Below are 22901 nucleotides of genomic sequence, written 5' to 3'. Positions count from 1 at the left end.
ATTCAGCACATTTGAAAGTTCCGGTGGGCACACAAAATCCGCAGAACAAATTGACAATTCTAATGTTTTTGCAGACGCCAGTATCGGGATTTCCACTGTGTGCACAGTGCAGCAGAATCCAATTGAAATCAATGGGACTCTGCTGCAGTGGATTGTCCATGCAAAATATTCCAGTGGAATTCCAAGCAAACATTGCGCCGTGTGAACATACCCATAGTCAGTCACCAGACAAATATGGAACAGATCAATGAGGTTAGTCCTAGTGCTCAATGCAGACTTTTTACAGGACTGTTTGTTCTAGGATATAATAGGAAAAACACTAAGATCATAAAACATACTTTTATTGGTGTACAATTAAAATATAGGCATGTTTTAGGATAATGCAAATCCTCATATACCAACCATATATCCTGTCCTCGCATCTTGACCTCAAATCCCATCCCCATAACTAACTATTCTTTGCATCTGGATGCGGCAGGATGATTAAAAGTCTTGGACAATCTCTGCAGCCCAAGACTATCCTGATCAGGAGATGTACCAGAAGTCACATAGACGTACATGAGGCTTCAGAGAAAAACCCTCACACTCGCATAAGGGGGTGGAATAGGATTAATTTAGCTCTACTATATATTTCAGTTGACATATAACATTGTAACAATGTAACATTGTAAGTTTGCTCGTAATATCTCCAGTCATGGTCCAGGAAGTGATGGTGGAACATTCTGTACACACAAACATGTTGAGTTTTATAAATATAGATTAAAAAAAAAATTTGCACACTCATCTAACCAGTCGCATGTAAACATTTTTGCTGTTGAACTATTGAAAAATGTTTTAATGTCTAGTAACAATACAAAAATATAATAATCCCTGATAACTCCTTTAAGGGAAACATATAACATACTAATCACATTATCTCCCATATCAACTACGTACTTCCTCTTTCCAAGATTTTGATGCTTACACCACGGTCACTGAGTTTTATAAATGGAGGAGTGTCCTTGTCCCCTTCACGAACCAAAAGTATTTTCTTAGCCGATATGTTCCCATGTACCAACTGTTTATCCTCCTGGAATTGATAAAATTCTCTCAATAATATGCATTGCAAGTAAAAAAAATTGCATGTTCGATTCACTGTCACATTCATACAGGAGAGTCAGGTCCCCATTCTCGAAATTGCCGAGAGTCCCAGCGGTCATGTTCGCATAATGTTGCACTTTTTTTTTTTTTTTTTTTTATAGATGGGGTGTCACAATGACTCTTATCCTTATGTTCAAACTAAAGCCATACATTTATGTGTATTATGGAGCAGAATAATTTTTTTCTGCCAAAAAATACATGTGATACATGTCCACAAACCAGCGATCTTAATGGGAATTACACACTGTAGTTCACACGGTATCACTGTAGTTCATCACTAATGTAAAATCCAAGTGCTGTTGAAAAAAAAAGGTAGAGACATATTGGTGAAAATGTGACACCAGTTATACTATTTTTACACAATATGTGAACATAGCTTAATATCTGGCTGCAAAAAAGACAATAAAAACTATAACAATTTTCGTTGCAGAGGACTCCAAATGTCACAAGCCCATTCAAGAAAACTTTTTATTTACAAAACTTGCTTTACAACAACTTCACAGAGCAAAGTTACGTATACATGACTTGAGCCTGGTAAGTTAGTTGTAAAACCGTGTGTAGCTAAACACACATTCCTATATCTCCCCCTATGTGTATGACAGTTGATCTGCTGTGTTGGTTTTTGCCAATAATGACACTATCCATAATAATCAAACATCTCCACCTTGGTCCATCTGTTCCAGAATTCTTGTGATTTGTTCAGATACAACTTTGCAAACTTAGGCTTAACTGACATGTGCTTTTTAAAAAGAGGCTTTCTCCTGGCTACTCTTCCAAACAAGAAATACTTGTCCAGTCTTTTGGCAATTGTACTGTCATTAAGTTGAATTTTTCAGCTGTCTTGAATGTTTTCCACTTGTGAATATTCTCTCAATGTTGGATAATGGACTTTAAATTGTCGGATTATTGCTGATGTTTTCATTCATGGCATTGGGTTAACTCATGTCTGAACGCTCCAGATCAATAAAAATGTTGCTTTTATAAAAGTGGTCTCATTTGCACTTAACCCCTTCCCGCAGAACACCCTATATATACTGCAGATGATGCTATACCTTTGCTCATTCCGACGTATAGATACACGTCGTTCATTAAATATGCGCTCCCGCGGCGCTGATCGGGTTAATTAGCTAAAGTCCTGGGTTGTTCGACGGGAGACCACTCCCGCCTGATACTCTGGGACCCCATTTGATTAACCCGATCAGCGATGGGGTGTGTATGTGCAGCAGAATCGATGGTTGCACGGCGGGATAGGGAGGTTTCTTGTGCACACAGCAGAATTTTCGCTGCAGATGTTTCTACAGCAGAAATACCAATTCCGGACTCCGCAGTAAGCATAGACATGTCTATTCTTGCTATGGAGTCCACACAGAAGTGTATTGCCGTCTATGGCATTGCACTTCCCAGCACTCATAGCGCCGTCATGTTCTGCCAGTGCTCCGCTTTCGGTGGAATGTCCGCACATTCCAAAGTCTGAACATAGCCTCAACGCCCTTATGCAAATGTGTGTGGAGCTCTCTCATTCCGGAGTCCTGTAGTATTTCAAGGCAACAGTTTAGGGCCACATATGGGGTATTTCCCTACTCGGGAGAAATTGTGTTACAAATTTTGTGGGCCTTTTTTTCCTTTTACCACTCCTGAAAATGAAAAAATTGGGGCTACACCAGCATGTTAGTTTAAAAAAAATTTTTTTTTTACATTAACATGCTGAGTTTTTCCTTAATTTTTCATTTTCACAAGAGGTAAAAGGAGTAAAAGCCCCCCAAAATAAGTAACACAATTTCTCCCGAGTACGGAAATACCCCATATGTGGGTGTAAATTGCTCTGAGGGCGGACAACATGGCTCAAGAGTGAGAGAGCACCATGTCATTTGAGGCCTAAATTCAGGATTTGCACAGGGGTGGCTGATCGTACCAGAGGTTCTAACATAAACTCTAAAAGATTTTTGGAACAGTGGTCCGTGAAAATTAAAAATATAATTTTACATTTGCACAGCCCACTGTTCCAAAAATCTGTCAAATGCCATTGGGGTGTAAACGCACCCCTTATTACATTCTGCCCCCCTTATTACATTCTGTGAGGGGTGTAATTTCCAAAATGAGGTCACATGTATGGGGTTTCACTGTTCTGACACCATGGGGGCTTTGTAAACGCACCTGGCCCCCGACTTGAATTTCAGCCAAATTCCCTCTCCAAAAGCCCAATGGCGCTCCTTCTCTTCTGAGCCCTGTTGTGTGTCCACAGAGCAGTTTACATCAACATATGGGGTATTTTCATACTCAGAAGAAATGGAGTTAAAAAGTTGGGGGCTTTTTATCCTATTACCCTGTGTGAAAATGAAAAAATTGGGGTAACACCAGCATTTTTGTGAAAAAAATAAAAATTTTCATTTTAACGTCCAAATTTAATGAGAATTTGACAAACACCTGTGGAGTATTATGGCTCACTGTACCCCTTGTTACGTTCCTTGAGGAGTGTAGTTTCCCAAAATAGTGTGCCATGTGGGGTGTTTTTTGCTGTTCTGCCACTATGAGGGCTTCCTAAATGAAACATGCCCTCTAAAAACCATTTTAGCAAAATCCTCTCTCCAAAAGCCAAATTTTGCTCCATCTATTCTGAGCATTGTAGTGCCCTGGTAGAGCACTTTTCATCCACATATGAGGTATTTCCATACTCAGAAGAAATGGGGATACAAATTTTGGGTGGCCTTTGAAAAATTTGGGGTAACACCAGCATTTTAGTGAAAAAAATCTAATTTTTCATTTTTACGTCTAATTTCAACAAAAAAACATCCAACACACGTGGGGTGTTAGGGCTCACTGTATCCCTTGTTATGTTCCTTGAGGGGTGTAGTTTCCCAAATAGTGTGACATTTTTTTGCTGTTCTGGCACCATGGGGGCTTCCTAAATGCGACATGCCCCCCAAAAACCATTTCAGCAAAATTCTCTCTCGAAAATCCCAAAGTTGCTCCTTCCCTTTTGAGCCCTGTAGTGCACTCACAGAGCACATTACATTCAATTATGAGGTATTTCCATACTCAAGAGAAATTGGGTTACAAATTTTGGGGGTCTTTTTCTCCTTATAACCCTTGTAAAAATAAAAAAATTTAGCTACAAGAACATGTTACTGCAAAAAATTGCTGCTATTCCTGTGAAACACCTAAAGGGTTAACACACTTTCTGAATGTCATTTTGAATACTTTGAGGGGTGCAGTTTCTATAATGGGGTCATTTATGGGGGATTTCTCACAAAAAGGAGAAAGGCCCCTCAAATCCACTTCAAAGTTAACTGGTCCCTGAAAAATTCAGATTTTGAAATTTTGTGAAAATTTGGAAAATTGCTGCTGAACTTTGAAGCCCTCTAATGGCTTCGAAAAGTAAAAACATGTCAACTTTATGATGCCAACATTAAGTAGACATATTATATATGTGAATGAATATATAATTTATTTGGCATGTCCATTTTCCTTACAAGCATTTTTATGAAATCTTGGAGTTTTTCACCAAGAAATGATGCAAGGAACGACAAACATTTAGCACTATATTAAAGTAGAATATGTCACGAAAAAACTGTCTCTGTAAAGTAAAACCATCCCAGAGTTATTAATGCATAAAGTGAAGGTGGTCAGATTTGCAAAAAAAATGGTCCTTAAGGTCAAAATGGGCTATGTCCTTAAGGGGTTAAAGAGCACCAAATAAAACTTTTAATATAGTTTTCCTTGTATAATTAGCAGACACTTCCCCATTCACTTGCTTTTAAAATTATCAACATAAATATGTTTAAAATGTAATAAGGGATGAGCGAATCAAATCTGACGAATCCAAATTCGTTACGAATTTCAGGAAAAATTTGATTTGAAATGACTGCGAATATCAGCACAATTCGATTTTGCAAATCGCTTAATTAAACTCCATTTAGTGCGGTCCAGGCTCCAGGGCATCTAAAATGGCGGATCCACATGTGAGGACATGGGGCAAGGAATCCTGGAAAGGCGGGAACAAGGGTAGGCGGGATGATCCTGAATCACATGCAGCATGCAGCCTATCATCAGCCAGTCACCCCTGTGATGTCACAGCCCTATATAATTGTCAGCCATATTGCGGCCAGTCACTCCAGCCTTTCATTGCAGAGAGATAGATAGGAACAGCTCTGTGTGTTGGCCAGAAAATATTTTTCCAGCAGTGATTCACCTCCTAGTCACATCAGCGTTCTGTTGCACAGAGAGGGACAGAGTGCAGTGTGTGTTGCACAGAAAAGGATTCTTACTGCAGTGATTCACCTCCCAGTCACATCAGCGTTCTATTACAGAGAGGAACAGAGAGCAGTGTGTTGCACAGAACAGCAGCGATTCAGCTCAACACAAATCCTGCCTAGAAGCAGGGAAGGGAGTGAGATTGAGAGAAAAAGTGCAATTTTGGGTGTAGTACACAGTGACTGTGTGCTGCAGCACTGGTGTGTACTGCTGGTGTTGTACACAAATACTTTTTTAAGCGTACTTGAGCGCATTGTTCTCCCCTCATAAGTGCATACCACATACGTACATCTAAGTGGTGTACTATTTTATTCCTGTTAAAGTCTCAAGGGCCAAGATACTGTGAAAGGCCAGGCAAAAGTACACACCGGCTGGTGTTGTATACAAATACTTTTTTAAGCTTACTGGAGTGCATTGTCCTCCCCTCATAAGTGCATACCACATACATACATCTAAGTGGTGTACTATTTTGTTCCTGTTAAAGTCTCAAGGGCCAAGATACTGTGAAAGGCCAGGCAAAAGTACACACCAGCTGGTGTTGTACACAAATACTTTTTATGCGTACCGTAGTGCATTGTCCTCCCCTCATAATTGTATACCACATACATACATACAAGTGTTGTACCATTTTGTTCCTGTTAAAGTCTTAAGGGCCTAGTTACTGTAAAAGGACAGCCAAAAGTACACACCTGCTGGTATTGTAGACAAATACTGTTTAAAGCATACTGGAGTGCATTGAACTCCCCTGATAAGTGCATAGCACATACATACATCTGAGTGTTGTACCATTTTGTTCCTGTTAAAGTCTCAAGGGCCAAGATACTGTGAAAGGCCAGGCAAAAGTACACACCAGCTTGTGTTGTACACCAATACTTTTTTATGCATACCGTAGCGCATTGTCCTCCCCTCTTAATTTTATACCACATACATACATTCAAGTGTTGTACCATATTGTTCCTGTTAAAGTCTTAAGGGCCAAGATACTGTGAAAGGCCAGGCAAAAGTACACACCTGCTGTTCTAGACAAATACTGTTTTAAGCGTAGTGAAGCGTATTGTGCTCCCCTCATATACGCGCTAAGTATGTCAGGCACAGAAGTGCCAGGATGTACACAGAGGAGTGACAGAGGCCTAAATTCATCAGGTGCAGGCAGAGGTTGCAGCATACTAGGGGCAAGTGGCCTGAGCTCCTGGTATCAGCTAGTGGTCGTGTCTTGACCAGCAACCCATCTGCTGCCATTGACTGGTTAACTCAGTCATTCACTTCATCACACGTGACATCTGACACCCCCAGTCAACAGTCAGTGGGTTCTTCAGACCCCACCATCAGTTGACATGGCCCGGGAGCAGTCCCTGTCCTCCAATTGCCTCTGTCCTATGCTGTTCCCACCCCCCATAGAAGTATCCTATGCTGTGGGTTCAGCTCCACTTTTTAGTCAGGACGATCTAATAGAGGACAGTCTGCAGCCCAGCCAAGAAGTGGAGGAGACATCCCCCGCTTCCTTCGCTAGGCGGGCAAGTAGTAATGAGGAGAGTGGCGTGGGAGGTGGTGTTGGGAGTATTCAGGCTCCTGAAGCACACACTGTTGAAGAACCTGAGGAGGAAATCAGTAGACTTGTGCAAAAGGAAAAATTTTCGTTTGGTTTCATTTCGTTTTTTTCGTTTTGGGTAAAATTTTCGTATCGGTAATTTTTTCAGGCTTGATTTTTTCGGATACATTCGGTATTCGGGGGTTCGGGAGATTTTTTTCAGATACATTCGGTATTCAGGTACATTCGGGTAAATCTTTTTTAAGCAGGGGACCATTATCGGGAGCGTGTGCAGGAAAAGAGGGCAGCCCTAGAGATCGGAACATTGGAAGATAGGTAAGTTAATATGATTTTATGTGATTTATTAATACATGATGTAATGTTGAATGAATAAATAAATGAATGATTGAATGAATGAATGAATGACTGTTACCAGGGTGCCTCCAGCTGTTGCAAAACTACAACACCCACCCAGCATGCCCTGACAGCCCAAGGCTGTCTGGGCATGCTGGGAGTTGCAGTTTTGCAACAGCTGGAGGCCCCCTGGTTCATTGGCAAAGATGTGCACAAGCTATTTTTCATCTTTCATTTTTAAATATCCCTCGCTCTTTTCTAAACTGGGTTATAGTAGGTCAATGAAATGCATAGTAATTGCCGTGGGAACATTTTTTATTCATAAAACCGCAGACTTATTTGGATAATTGCCGTTTAGAACGTTTGGGGTCCCAACGTTCTAAATGGCAATTATCCAATTAAGTCTGCGGTTTTATGAATGAAAAATGTTCCCACGGCAATTACTATGCATTTCATTGACCTACTATAACCCAGTTTAGAAAAGAGCGAGGGATATTTAAAAATGAAAGATGAAAAGCTTGTGCGCATCTTTGCCAATGAACCAGGGGGCCTCCAGCTGTTGCAAAACTGCAACTCCCAGCATGACCAGACAGCCTTTGGCTGTCAGGGCTTGCTGGGTGGGTGTTGTAGTTTTGCAACAGCTGGAGGCACTCTGGTAACAGTAACAGAAACAGTGTTAGTGCAAGTGACATGACATGTTATACATAAATCACCCGACAATCAAACACATCGATCAAACACATCAATCATTCATGCAGCATTCATTCTTCATTTATACATACATTTATTCATTCATTCAACTTTACATCATGTATTAATGAATCACATAGAATTATACATTATCTTACCTGTCTTAATGTTCTCCGCGGGTCTCTTCTTTTCCGTGCACCCGCTCCCGATAATGGTCCCTTGCTTCTAAATGAAAACGAATTTTGTTTTAACAAAAAAAAATTATGTTTTTCACAGTTTCGTAGGCATGTTCAATTCGTTTTGTTCGGAGTTCGGATTCATTCGGATGTAAATATTTCATACATTCCGATCAATTCGAATGTACAAAATATGCACAATTCGGACAAAAACGAATTACGTCCAAAACTAATTGCACAAGTCTAGAAATCAGTGACTTGCTGACAACTCGATGAAGATGAAGCGGATTGCACTTGGGAGCCAGGTGCAAATGGGGCTTCATCATCAAGAAAAGAGGGTGGCAGGTTGCCCGTGAGGCAGCAGTTGAGCCAGCAAGGTGGTAGCATGGTTGGGAGTCAGCATGGTGGCAGCAGTGGGAAGTCTGGAGCCAAACATGCCCGGGGTAGACCACCTGCTTCATGGCAGCCTACATGCCGGGAGGTAGTGGAACAGAAATCCCTGTAGTCGGCGGTAGTAGAAGTCAGTCAGTCAGTTCGGACTGTTGGGGGGAAAATCAGCTACTCTGCGGTGTGGCAGTTTTTCATCAAGCATCAGGAGGATGTTAACATGGCCACATGCAATTTAAAAAAATATCTTAAATCTTTTAAATTGTGAGGCCCTTTGGTCTGGTCAGGCTGCCGCCACCTCCAGGCTGTGTCATTCTGTCACCATATGGTCTACTGCTGCCACCTCTAGGCTTGGTCATTCTACCACATTTTGGTTTCCTCATGCTGGTGCCACCTCCAGGCTGTGTCATTTTGCCACCACGTGGTCTCCTCATGCTGCTGGGACATTACCTAAACATTTTTATGGTAGCACTAGCTACCATAAATTTTCAATAAAAATTATAAAAGTTATCTTTGAATCTTAGGAATTGTGAGGCCCTATGGTCTCATCGTGCTATTGGGACATTACCTAAAAAATTGTATGGTAGCACTAGCTACCATAAATCTTCAATTAAAATTTGAAAATGTATCTTTTAATCTTAGGAATTGTGAGGGAATATGGTCTCATCATGCTGCTGCCACCTACAGGCTGCGTCATTGTGCCACCATATGGTCTCCTTATGCTGTTGGCACCTTAGATTAAAATTTCTATTGTGAGGCCCAATTGTCTCATTGGGCTCCTGCCACCTCTAGGCTCTGTCATTGTGCCGCCATGTGACTCCTTGTTAGATTGGGATTTGTGGTCATACAGTATTAGTTCAAAGTAAACTCCAGGACATTAAACTTGGGAATCTCATTTAAATCTTAAATTTAAAAAAATGTATGTCATCTTTTTAAGTCTGAGGCCCTATGGTCGTTGACGTCATATATTACCTGTGGAATTACCACAAAAATCCAATGAAACAGGTAGGAGCGATAACAATGAATTATAACAGATTAAATGAAACATTCGCACTTTCAAAGTCAGGGGGGTGCTGAGCGGCAGGGGCTGGAACAGGTGGTATCTTGCCTGGCAGAGGACCGCCAGCTCGATGCTCACCAGAATGGGTACTCAAAAAATGTAAATACATTCAAATTAAAATGAAATAAAAATGACATTAAAAAATCTCTTTATTCTCTTCAATTTTGACGCCATATGGTCTCCCTGCTGCCACATCCAGATGCTCTGTGGCAGTGATTCTAATAGCGATGCCTGTAATCTGCATGTCATACTGAATAACAGTATTATTTCACTAACACAGCACACTCCCTATGCATGATAGAACAAGGCAAAGTGTTCTACACCCCTACTGAGGCTATATGGTCTCCACCAACTCCAGGCTGTGTAATTCAGCCACTTTGTGGTCTATTCATGCTGCTGTCAACTCCAGGCTGTGTCATTCAGCAAATATATGGTCTCCTTTTGCTGCCGCCACCTCCACGCTGTGTCATTTAGCCACTGTATGTTCTCTTCATGCTGTCGCCAACTCCACGCAGTGTCATTCAGCCACTATATGTTCTCCTCCTGTTGCAGACACCTCCACGCTGTGTCATTCAGCCACTATATGGTCTCTTCATGTGGCCAACCCCTCCACGCTGTGTCATTCAGCCACTATATGGTCTCCTCATACTGATGCCACTTCCAGCCTCTGTCATTATGCCGCTCTGTGACAGTGATTCTCATAGCGACGCCTCTGATCTGCATGTCATACTGAATAAAAGTATTATGTCACTAACCCAGCACATACCCTATGTGTTACAGCAAGGCAAAGTGTTCTACACCCCTATTTAGGCCATCTGTTGGCCAGAAATAGCCATTTTTAATAGCGATTCGCCACAAATAAATTAAGACCGAACCAATTTTTTTCGGAAAATTTGGCAAATTGGTCTAATCAAATTTAAAAAAGAAAACGGCCACTAAGTGGCTCTGTTCTGTTCCCTGCCACAATTAATACAGTGAGTTTGGTCTCCTCCCGGCCTGGCAGGAGAACAAACTCAGGAAGTATTTCTCTGCACTGAGCTTGATTGACAGCTGCAGAGAGCCTCACTGAAAGCTGCAAAGAACCTCACTGAAAGATGCACAGAGCTTGAGGTCTTCTATTCATCACAGGTCTTCTATTCATTGATGGTTTAGGGCTAATATTTTTGTTTGTTTGTTTTGATAGAACTTTTTGATCTTTTTTTATTATTTTTTTATAGTGTAAGAAGTGAGTAAAAATACACAAATCTGTACTTTGGAGTTGAGGTGACGGGGTGTTGCTGTGATAGTGTAGGGTATATTGATGTTAATCCTTAATTGTTGTGACGCCAGGGTGCGGTTTCCTCAATGTAATGGTCCTATCGCCAACCGTCCCACAAACGGCAGGGAGAAATAACGGATTGTCCACAGCAGATTTACTGAAGTAAACTTGAAGTAACTTTACTGTATATTCACCTAACATTCCTAAATTGTTTGGAATAACGTGCTTTAAAACATTAGGTATTATGTTGTATTGATCAGGTAGTGTAGGTCTCCAGGGCAACCCTCGCTCCTCCAGCTGCTGGGACGGTGGGGCTCTCGTGCTGAGGAAGTGTCCTGGCTGCAGGACTTTCTGGAGCCTGAGTGGTGCTGACAGTTGATCCTGTTGATCCTGCTGCTGCTCCATTAACACCTCTGCTGGCCTGTGCTGAGACTTCGGCTCAACATCTCCGCAGCGGAGGAGAGTGTCTCCCCTGGTTACGTGGTCAGCCTGGATATCTATCAGGCTTTTGATTCCGTAGAGTGGCACTATATTTGGTGCCTGAAGCGTATCCTCCGCTTTGAACCTGTTTTTTTGGAAATGCCCCCCCCCCCTTGCCACCGTTTGCAGGGCCATCACCCGGACCGTGTTTCGCTTCATCTGGGGAACAATGGACAGAGTTAAACAGACTGTTATGTACAAGGAGCCCAGCAAGGGTGAGAAGGGGGTCCCCAATATCCCCACTCTGCTGCGGGCTTCTTTTGCATGTGTCAGCGTGCAGAGGACTTTGGTCGGAAACGCACACGTGTGAAGGAAACTGACTGCTATTATATCACAGTCCAAATTATTATTATTTTTTTTTTAAATGCAAGCTATTGTGACACCAGATAGGAGTGGTGTGTTAAGTAGTTCTATTCTTATCAGTTTAATCCCTGTTATGTGCCTTTTTTTTTTGTTTGGTTTTTGAAGCCACAGTGCAGCACCAGAGGCCAGAAAAATTAGGCATGTACACATGCGTGAATAATTTGGTATTGTTGCAGCCAGAAAGATTTCTGTTTGTTTCCCAGGCAGAAAGTGCCCTAAAACATTGCGGCTTGAACCCTAGTTGGTGGCGAATAAGTCACGCAAGTCATGCGGCATTCAGAAGTAAAATACAGCAGCGTGTGGACCATTTTTAGCCTAAGGCAGCTCAGCTCATCATCATGCCTTTTTTAGTCGAATGTATCGCCCACTGTCAGTCCCTTCGGGAATTGGTCCTACTACTTAAAATTTGGGGCACTGTGCGTGCAATCTAATGTGCCACCAGATAGGAGTGGTGTGTTAAGTAGTACTATTTCTATCAGTTTAAGCCCTGTTATGTGCCTTTTTTTTTTTTGGTTTTTGAAGCCACAGTTCAGCACCAGAGGCCCGAAAAATTAGGCATGTACACATGCCTGAAAAATGTGGTATTGTTGCAGCCGCTGCTGTAGCAGCGGCCAGAAATATTTCTGTTTGTTTCCCAGGCAGAAAGTGCTCTAAAACATTGCTGCTTGATCCCTAGTTGGTGGCGGATAAGTCACGCAGGTCATCCGGCATTCAGAGGTAAAATACAGCAGCGTGTGGACCATTTTTAGCCCAAGGCAGCTCATCTGATCAGGGCTTGTTTAGTCACATGTATCGCCCACTGTCAGTCTCTTTGGGATCCATCCCTCATTCATCTTAATAAAGGTGAGGTAATCTAGACTTTTTTGACCTAGGCGACTTCTCTTCTCAGTGACAATACCTCCTGCTGCCCTGAAGGTCCTTTCTGACAGGACACTTGAAGCGAGACAGGCCAGAAGTTCTAGCGCAAATTGGGATAGCTCAGGCCCCAGGTCAAGCCGGCACACCCAGTAGTCAAGGGGTTCATCGCTCCTCAGAGTGTCGATATCTGCGGTTAAGGCCAGGTAGTCTGCTACCTGTCGGTCAAGTCGTTCTCTGAGGATGGACCCCGAAGGGCTGTGGCGATACGTAGGACTTAAGAAGCTCTGCATGTCCTCCATCAACAACATGTCTGTAAAACATCCTGTCCTTGCCGGCGTGTTCGTGGGAGGAGGAGGATTACTTTCACCTCTTCCCCTGTTAGATTCCCTTTGTGCTGTGACATGACCCTTATACGCTGTTTACAGCATACTTTTTAATTTATTTTTGACCTGCTGCATCCTTTCCGCCTTGCAGTAATGCAATAACATGTCAGGCGCTTTATGTTTCTACCGGTGGTCTAGTAGCGCGGACACCAAGTACAGGTCGTTCTCCTTCAGCCTTTTTATACGAGGGTCCCTCAACAGGCACGACAGCATGAAAGACCCCATTTGCACAAGGTTGGATGCCGAGCTACTCATGTCCCGTTCCTCGTCCTCAGTGATGTCACGGAAGGTATAATCTTCTTCCCCCTAGCCACGTACAACACCACGGGAACCAGATAGGTGACAACGAGCACCCTGGGATGCCTGTTGTGGTTGGTCTTCCTCCTCCTCAAAGCCACATTCCTCCTCTGACTCCTCTTCCTCACAATCCTGTTCCAGCATTGCCGCAGGTCCAGCAAGCGATGCTGATAAGGCTGTTTCTGGTGGTGATGGTGACCACAACTCTTCCTCTTCACGCTCATCTACTGCCTCATCCAGCACTCTTCGCAGGGCATGCTCCAGGAAGAAAACAAATGGTATGATGTCGCTGATGGTGCCTTCGGTGCGACTGACTAGGTTTATCACCTCCTCAAAAGGACGCATGAGCCTACAGGCATTGCGCATGAGCGTCCAGTAACTTGGCAAAAAAATTCCCAGCTCCGCAGAGGATGTCCTAACACCCCGGTCATACAAATATTCGTTAACGGCTTTTTCTTGTTGGAGTAGGCGGTCGAACATTAGGAGTGTTGAATTCCAATGTGTCGGCTGTCGCAAATCAAGCGCCTCACTGGCATGTTGTTTCACCGCTGGATATCTGAAAAGTGCACCATGGCCGTGTAGGAACGCCTGAAATGGCCACACACCTTCCTGGCCTGCTTCAGGACATCCTGTAAGCCTGGGTACTTATGCACAAAGCGTTGTACGATCAGATTACACACATGTGCCATGCACGGCACATGTGTCAACTTGCCCAAATTCAATGCCGCCAACAAATTTGTTCCGTTTGTTTCTGACAAACCACTCCGATCTCCAGTTGGTGCGGAGTCAGCCACTGATCCACCTGTGCGTTCAGGGCGGACAGGAGTGCTGGTGCGGTGTGACTCTCTGCTTTCAGGCAAGTCAACCCCCAGATGGCGTGACACTGCCGTATCTGGAATGTGGAATAGCACCTGGGGAGCTTGGGGGGGGGGGGGGGGGGGTGCCGGTGATGTGGAGCAAGACGCAGCAGAAGAGGACTCAGCTGAGGAGGTTATGGAAGAGGATGGAGTAGGAGGAGTAGAGGAGGTGGCAGCAGACCTGCCTGCAAGTCGTGGCGGTGTCACCAACTCCTCTGCAGAGCCACGCATTCCATGCTTGGCAGCCGTCACCAGGTTTACCCAATGCGCAGTGTAGGTGATATACCTGCCCTGACCATGCTTTGCAGACCAGGTATCAGTGGTCAGATGGACCCTTGCCCCAACACTGTGTGCCAGACATGCCACAATCGAGTACAGGTTGGGGATTGCCTTTTGTGCAAAGAAATTTCGGCCGGGTACCTTCCACTGCGGTATCCCAATAGCTACAAATTTTTTGAACGCATTAGACTCCACCAGCTTGTATGGTAAAAGCTGGCGGGCTAAGAGTTCAGACAAGCCAGATGTCAGACGCCGGGCTAGGGGGTGACTTTGTGACATTGGCTTCTTATGCTCAAACATGTCCTTGACAGACACCTGACTGTGGGCAGATGAGCAGGAACTGCTCAAGGCGAGAGACGGAGAGGCGGATGGTTGAGAGGGGGCAAGGAGGACAGCAGTGGTTGACGTGGCTGAAGATGCTGCTTGACCAGAAGGAGGATAGCGACTTTGAGTTTGTGTGTTGCTTGTACTCATGTGTTGATCCCATAGGCGTTTGTGATGTGAGATCATGTGCCGTCGCAAAGCAGTTGTACCTAGGTGGGTGTTGGACTTCCCACAACTCAGTTTCTTTTGGCACAGGTTGCAAATGGCATCGCTGTTGTCAGAGGCAGACACACACAAAAAATGCCACACTGCTGAGCTCTGCAATGACGGCATTCTGGTGGTGGCAACAGCATGCGTTGATTGGCATGCTGTCTGGCTGACCCCAGGTGCCAATGCATGCTGTCTGACTGTGCCACTAGCTCCTTGCGATGACCTCCCCCTGCTTCCAACTCATCTCCTCCTCCTCTCTTTCTCCCCATCTGAACTTTCCCCCTGTTCTTCTTCTCTTCTAGCGGGCACCCACGTGGCATCCACGGATGCATCGTCATCATCAACCGCTTCACTTGTATCGGACAACTCAAGAAAGGAAGCAGCAGCGGGTACAACATCTTCATCATCACACCGTACGTCCATGTGTGTAATGCTGCCTGACTGAGACATATCCCTGTTATCTACATCATCTGGCAATAATGTTTGCACATCACTCATTTCTTCAAACTGATGTGTAAATAACTACTCTGATGGATCAAGTAAAGCTGCTGTGGTGCTAGTGTTGGTGGTGGCGGCAGCCGGGCGAGTGGTAACTTGAGAGGTGCCCGAAGCTAAGCTAGAGGAGAAGGATGGTGTGTCAAGGATCCGAGTGGAAGCTGTAGAAGATTGGGTGTCCTGTGTTAGCCAGTCAACTATGTCCTCAGAACTTTGCGGGTTCAGGGTACGTGGCCTCTGAACACTGGCCATTATTCTAGGGCCAAAGGGGAACAAAGCACCACGACCACGACGGCCCCTGCGGGGTGGCCGGCCTCTGCCAGTCATTTTTTTTCAATTAGTGGTACTATGCGTGCAAGCTACTGTGACAACAGATATGAGTGGAACTGTGCACTGGCAGAAGTTGGCAGAGTAGACGCTGTAGGCCTGACACACACGCTTGCAGACAACTAACTGCTATTCAATCTATTACAGTAAAAATTGTATATTTTTTTTGTTAAATTTACACTACTGTTACACCAAATATGACTTGCACTAGTGTGACACAGAGCCATGCAGGCCCCAAAACTCCCAAGTGTTTTGTAAACTGACTGATTTTATTTCACAGCCAAAAAAAGTTTTTTTTTTTTTCAAATTTACACTACTGTTACACCAAATAAGACTTATGAGCAGTAGCAGTGAAAAAGGAATCCCATCCTGGTGCTCACCCGTGTGGCAGCTGAGGAAATTATGTCAGGAGCCGTATGGAAGTAAAAGATACACTTTGTTTGGAATAAAGCAGGGACTACGCGTTGTGAGGGGACACGCTCCCCTCTTCCTCAGGTCCAGTTGTAAGGGCTAGGGGGTAGGGCTTGTGTTTTAAAGGGAAAAAGCCTGCAAAAATAGGTGCTCGTAATCACAAAATGCACAATAATGCAAAAAATAGCAGACAAATACATATATAATATATAAGGATCGTAAGCGATACAAACATGTGGGGCACAGAATGTTACAAAGGCCCCGTTCGGGAAACAAAATAGGATACATTCTATATCTTGCATATTTTCATGCACCTCATACTGGGCAGTGGTGCTGTACGACAGTGTACACAGGAGATCCCAGTAGTATGAGGCCGTGGACAGACGGTGCGCGGCGCCGCTGTTCAGGCACGGCAGGAACAAACCTCTGGATGGGAGACATAGGAGCTTGCAATCCAAGCCCCCCTATTTAATCCAGATAATTTAAGGTGGGTGTGTAGTTTTAGCAGAGGATAGGCTGGCAGACATAAGGAGAGTAATAATGTCTGTAGCTGGATATTAGCAGATGAGCTCAGTTGCCTCGTTCAAACCCCTGGGGTGAAGTGTCTGGAGGGAGTAAATCCAGTAAGACCTGTTGTCCGCACCAGTGGGGATTTGCTTAATTGGTATGATGGTAATTGGGTTAGGGATGTCCTTGTGATGGATACTGATATGTCTGGATAAGCTGTGGAGAAAACCCTTTCTTATATTTGTCCTGTGCTGGTTCAAGCGTATGTGTAGGGGTTGTGTGGTCCGGCCAATGTATTGCTTGCCACACATACAATTTATCAGGTAGACCACGTAAAATGATTGACAGGTCATGCGGGATTTAAGGTGGAACGTGGCACCTGTGGCTGTGCTCATAATGGTTGATTGCACAGCCACAGGTGCCACGTTCCACCTTAAATCCTTAAATCCTGCAGACTGTTTGAGCCCTAAAAAGAGCTTTGTTGGGTGCTTTCCTTGCAGCAGAGATCAGATGAGTCCTTCAGGACTTTTGTGAACACTGAATACTGTAGTTGCTTGAAAAAAAAAAGTTTTCTACCAGAGTACCCCTTTTAACCAGTGGTTCCCAACCAGGGTGCCTCCAGCTGTTGCAAAACACACGTGTGAAAGAAACTGACTGCTATATTACTGCTATATTGCAAGCTATTGTGACAGCAGATATGATTGGCGCCACTGGGCAAGTGGGCACAATATACTTTGTGAACGAGCCTGCCACACATGCTGCCAGGCAGGCAAATGCTATTAGAATACACAGGGTACACAGGGGGAAAAAATAAAACATGCAGACTGTTTGAGCCCTAAAAAGAGCTTTGTTGGGTGCTTTCCTTACAGCAGAGATTAGATTAGTGCTTCAGCAGTGTAGTGGACCCTGAATAAACCACCTAGCTATCCCTTTCCCTATTAAATCAGGAGCAGGTTCACTATCCCTCCTCTCTCTAGCCATGCAGCTTCAGAATTAAGCTAAAATGGAGTCCGTGCAGGAGGTGGGAGGGTCTGGAAGGGAGGGTCTGCTGCTGATTGGCTGTAATGTCTGCTGACTGTGACACACAAGGTCAAAGTTTACTGCAATGATGACAAATAGGGGGCCGATCGAAAATCGCAAATGTTCGCACTGCGCGGCAAACGCGAACAAGCTATGTTCGCAGGGAACCGTTCGCCGGCGAACAATTTGCGACATCTCTAGTCGGTGTATAGTAGTTTTATTCAGTATCAATATTAGTATCAGTATCATCCCTTCACTATACGGTGGTCATGGTTTAGTACAATTATTTGTCTGTGTCCCATCAGTGTTGTAGGCGCTGATATCTTTCTGCGGCCAATGCCGGGGAAGAGGGTCGTCCTAGGTCAGGGTCAGGGGTCATGGGGGGAACCTTTACACCGGGGTCCCGTCTTTTCTAGCTAAGCCTCTGTTCGACGCACTGCAACCTGGGAAAACCCGAGACCTGAGTCATTTTGTATGCTGTCAACAATAAATATTGGGGCAAAAATCACATAAGAATTGCGAGATCACCATCACACACAGGTACAGACACTATATTATGAACTACACTAACTCTACAGCCTCTGTAGCTTAGTCAAATAAAAATAAATCCTGGAATACCCCTTTAACAACTAAGCTAAAGCTTCAGGGTAAAGAAGGAGATTAAGTTATATACAATTTAGTTGTTTACAGCTGTCACTCATTAGTTAGAATCAATCTGTAGTACTATAAAAAGTTGCGATATAACCCTGGGAATACACCCTTTTTTGCATTTTGGCCTAGTTTTCGTAAAATAGGACACAGTGTTGTTCTTCTAAGGATGTATATACCTAATTTTAAGGACCAGATGTAAAACCATAGAATTCTAAAAAGGTTTATTTTCATTTTAGCATGACTGTAGATATATTATCATGCATAGAAAATGATTATAGACTGTCCAGTAATGCAAAAATGCTGTAAATGCTGTGGAGTTTATATCAATAACTAATATGCTACATATTTGTTGTGGATTTTCCCCATAAACTTCTTGGTATTTTACAATGATGGACTATTTTCAGGATTAAAGGGTACCTCTCATCAAATAAACTTTTGATATATTTTAGATTAATGAATGTTGAATAACTTTCCAATAGCATGTTAATGAAAAATATGCTTCTTTCTATTGTATTTTTCCCGATCAGTCCTGTCAGCAAGCATTTCTGACTCATGCTGGAGTCCTAAACACTCAGAGCTGCCAGCCTGATTTGTTCACAGCCAAACAGGCTGTGAACAAAGCAGGCTGGCAGCTCTGAGTGTTCTCCTTTGTGAACAAAGCAGACTGGCAGCTCGTAGTGTTTAGGACTCCAACATGAGTCTGAAATGCTTGCTGCCTGGACTGGTAGGGAGACCCCTAGTGGTCATTTCTTCAAAGTGGAAAATTAAATAGAAAGAAGCATATTTTTTAATAACATGCAATTGTAAAGTTATTCTGCATACATTAATCTATAATATATCAAAAGTTTTTTTTGATGAGAGGTACCCTTTAAGTGTGTGGATTTTAAATTTGCAGCATGTCAATTTATATTACGCATATACTGCAGATTTATTGTTGATTTTCCCCATTAACTTCAACAAAAGATCAATAATCAGCAATGTTGCAAATTATAATGCAGACAAGTTTAACATTTGCTGCAGTTTTCACAACTGTGGATTTTTTAATACATTGAGGTAGATTTACTATTGTAAATGTGCCACAATTCTGGAATAATCTTACACTACATGTTTTAGACATATATATATATATATATATATATATATATATATATATATCAAGGGGCACAGTTTAAGATGCAACATTGTGCACCTATAATGTGCCACAGTGTTCTGGTGCAAGATTCTGGTGTGGTTTAAGCGTACTAATAGTTGGTGTAAAGTCAGATTAGACAGTCTAAGAATGCCACAAATTTATCCAACAGGCTGAGCCACCGGTGTATACGGTGCATAGGCAATCTAAGAATCAGATGACAGTTTTAGTAAATCTGGGCCAGTGATCTTTTCCAGGTACACACAACATCAGGCCACTGTGAGCAGCTGTCTTGGCCTAAGCATGTTACTGTGGCCTGCAACGTCTATGGACTTATCTCCCATCATGCATATTTGGGACCTCATTGGTAGGCGTGAAACTCATCCTCAATACTTAATAATAAACAATTTTTTTTTATTTATCTATCTATTTATTTATATATGCCTTACCATGTAGCAGAGGGCATATGCAAGTTGCTTTACAACTTCCAGCTTCCAGCTTATAGGTATAGGACCTTTCTGCTGCCTTCGCTTCAGATAAAGATCTAGGGCACCCAAAGAAACAAATTCCTGAACCATGATAACTAGAAAAGAATGCATATACTCGGTTACTATTGTACTATTATGTCTCATCATACTACATGAATTATAAAAAGCCATTGATAAATAGTGTTGAGCGCAAATATTCAAAATGCTAATTTTTCCCACGAATATCGGCACTTCACGATTTCACAAATATTTAGAATATAGTGATATATTCGTAATGACGAATATTCGTTTTTATTTTTTTAAGGCAAATTTTTTATGCGAATATTCGCACTTCCAGACTGGACACTGATACCTCCCTTCTTTTAGGTGAAAGATATAATTGCGCACTATGAACATTTCTTTACGAATTTTCGCATGGAAAAAAAAGAGAACAAACATAGTGAATATGCGAATTTCACGAACATAGTACGAATATTTGTCCATATATTCGCGAAATATCATGAATTCGAATATGGCCCCTGCCGCTCATCACTATTGATAAACATAAAAATGCAAACATAAAGCTCAGAGCTTTTTCCTACAAATGTGCACTGGTGCAAGCATAAGATCTGATACTGTGATGAGCTTCAAGGTTTAGAAGCTTGTTTTCCATTATCCACTACAAGCAAACAGGTTAAAAGGATCTTGTCCACACAACAAGTCAGTGGGAAGTACCCTAAATCATTAAAGCGTTTGTGTCATTAATATAAAATTTTCACATGAAAGAAAAAAATGAAAATGCAAAAATAAAAAATCACGGTAGCATATATATATATATATATATATATATATATATATATATATACACACAAATTTATATAAAGTTTGTCCAGACATGTCAATTGATTAAATGGCATTGTGTCTCCCTGCTGAGACCCGCTGCGATCATAAGCAATAGTCAGCTAAAGTGTGTTTCATCATGCTTCACTCCCTGGCTGCCAGATTCAATTCACTCACTCAATAGACTAATGCAGTGAATGAGTCGGATTTGACTTACAGCCAGGGAGTGAAGCATGTACTGCCATGCAGCCTGCTATTACTCATGATTGCAGCAGGTCTCAGGACTGAGACTCAGTGCGATCTAAACTTTTGACATGTCTGGACAACATGTGAAAAATGTATTTTAAATCGTTCATGATGCAGCGATATTTCGTTTTTGCTTTTTTATTTTTCTGTCTCACCATTTTAAATCCTTAAGTCATTCAGTTTTACATCCACAGACCCATATGAAGGCTTGTTGTTTGTGGAAAAAAAATTACTATGTAATGACATCACTAACTAACTTTTACCACAAAATGTATGGTGAAGCAGAAAAAAAAAACATTTGAGGGGGAAAACTGAAAAACACCACAATTTAGCAAATTGTGTAGTGGTCTGGTTTCCAGCAGTGCACTTTACAGCTAAAATGACACGTTATGTTTATTCTGTTGAACTATCCAATTACAATGATACAGAAATTTTTTTTTGTTTTTGTTTTTGTTTACTATGTTAAAAAATAACTTTTTGTCCTTTTCCATACATGGGGCGTTTTCCATACATGGGGCTGTATAAAGGCTAATTTTTTGATTTGTGGATTTTATTGGTACAATTTGTATTTTAATGGGACTTTTTGATCAGTTTTTATATTTATTTTTGCTATATGAAGTGACTAGAGATGAGCGAACTTACAGTAAATTCGATTTGTCACGAATTTCTCAGCTCAGCGGTTGCTGACTTTTCCTGCATAAATTAGTTCAGCTTTCAGGTGCTCCGCTGGGCTGGAAAAGGTGGATACAGTCCTAGGAGACTCTTTCCTAGGACTGTATCCACCTTTTCCAGCCCACCGGAGGACCGGAAAGCTGAACTAATTTATGCAGGAAAAGTCAGCAACCGCTGAGCTGAGAAGTTCGTGACGAATCGAATTTACTGTAAGTTCGCTCATCTCTAGAAGTAACCAAAAATCAGCAATTCTGGACTTTACTTATGTTTACGTTATTCACTGTGTGGTTTCATTAAGGTTATATTTTTAAAGTTTGGTCATTTCCACACATGGCGATAAAAAATATGTTTATTTACATTATTCTATTTGAAAAATGTATTAATTTTTTCATTACTTTATTAACTTTTTATTCACTATTTAGTCCCCATAGGGACTATTACATTAAATCTTTTGATTGCATACACTAAAAAATTCTGTGCCATAGGTATAATACTGATGTGTTATCGGTGCTCTGCTTCTCCAGCCTGTCAGAGCAGCCCAGAGAAACAGAGTGAAGATCAGAGGCAGGTGGGGACCCTCTGGCTATCATATAAGCTGATTGTGACTGCGCGATCACCCTACAGCAGTCGCTCCAACCCACCGACACCAGAATTGTATTGGGCTTCGGTCTCACAATTGACTTTGATTGTGGAATCTACAGGTTTAAAGTCTTGTAGCAGTGATCACCACTGGCTATTGATATCAGAATCCCACTCTAAAAGGGTCCGATTACCTCAGCCCCTAGGGCAGGGAAGGGGTTAAGGACACTACTGCTTTAATATCTAAATTATATATCTACCTGCATTAAATACTAACTGACCATGGAAAGCTGGGATTTCTTCTCTAAACTAAGCCCTTGTACAGTTAAGTCTGTTTAAAATGCACTGGTCTGAAAGAGACAGCTGGGCACAGCAGTCAAGCTTCCATGCTGCTGCTCCATTCAAACTCTAAGGTGATGATGAATCCCCGTAGAGTTCTAAATCCTTCCTTTCAATGAAGTGAAGCTAGTATTTGTGCATGTATCATTTGTCCAGTGGATAGGTGGATAATGTTTTTCTTTAGAATATCTGGTTAGACGAGAAAGTGATATTTGTACACAGCATGCTTAAAGGAGTATTTTGGGATATAAAAACTCATCCCCTATCCTAAGGATAGGAGATAAGTATCAGACCAGGACACCCCCCACCCCTGTGATCTTGGG

The 22901-nt window shown here is 42.5% G+C and overlaps 1 protein-coding gene across 7 annotated transcripts in view; it reads right to left on the bottom strand.

Moving 5' to 3' along the window:
* JAK3 (Janus kinase 3) overlaps nt 1–22901 on the bottom strand; it is a 264164-nt gene that overhangs the window by 60642 nt on the left and 180621 nt on the right. For 6 of the 7 annotated variants that reach the window (XM_056518127.1, XM_056518128.1, XM_056518131.1 and 3 more), the window contains exons 14-15: nt 19885–20018; nt 937–1069 (exon numbers count right to left, since the gene is read on the bottom strand). The exons of the other annotated variant lie outside the window; for it this stretch is intronic. In XM_056518127.1, coding sequence (XP_056374102.1) covers nt 937–1069; nt 19885–20018 — 267 coding nt within the window. The remainder of the gene's footprint in view (nt 1–936; nt 1070–19884; nt 20019–22901) is intronic. 7 annotated transcript variants of the gene reach the window in all.

Source organism: Hyla sarda, chromosome 1 (genome assembly GCF_029499605.1).
Source record: "Hyla sarda isolate aHylSar1 chromosome 1, aHylSar1.hap1, whole genome shotgun sequence".
NCBI lineage: Eukaryota > Metazoa > Chordata > Amphibia > Anura > Hylidae > Hyla > Hyla sarda.
The sequence above is the reverse complement of the archived record's forward strand: the minus strand, read 5'-3'. Positions and strand labels throughout refer to the sequence as shown.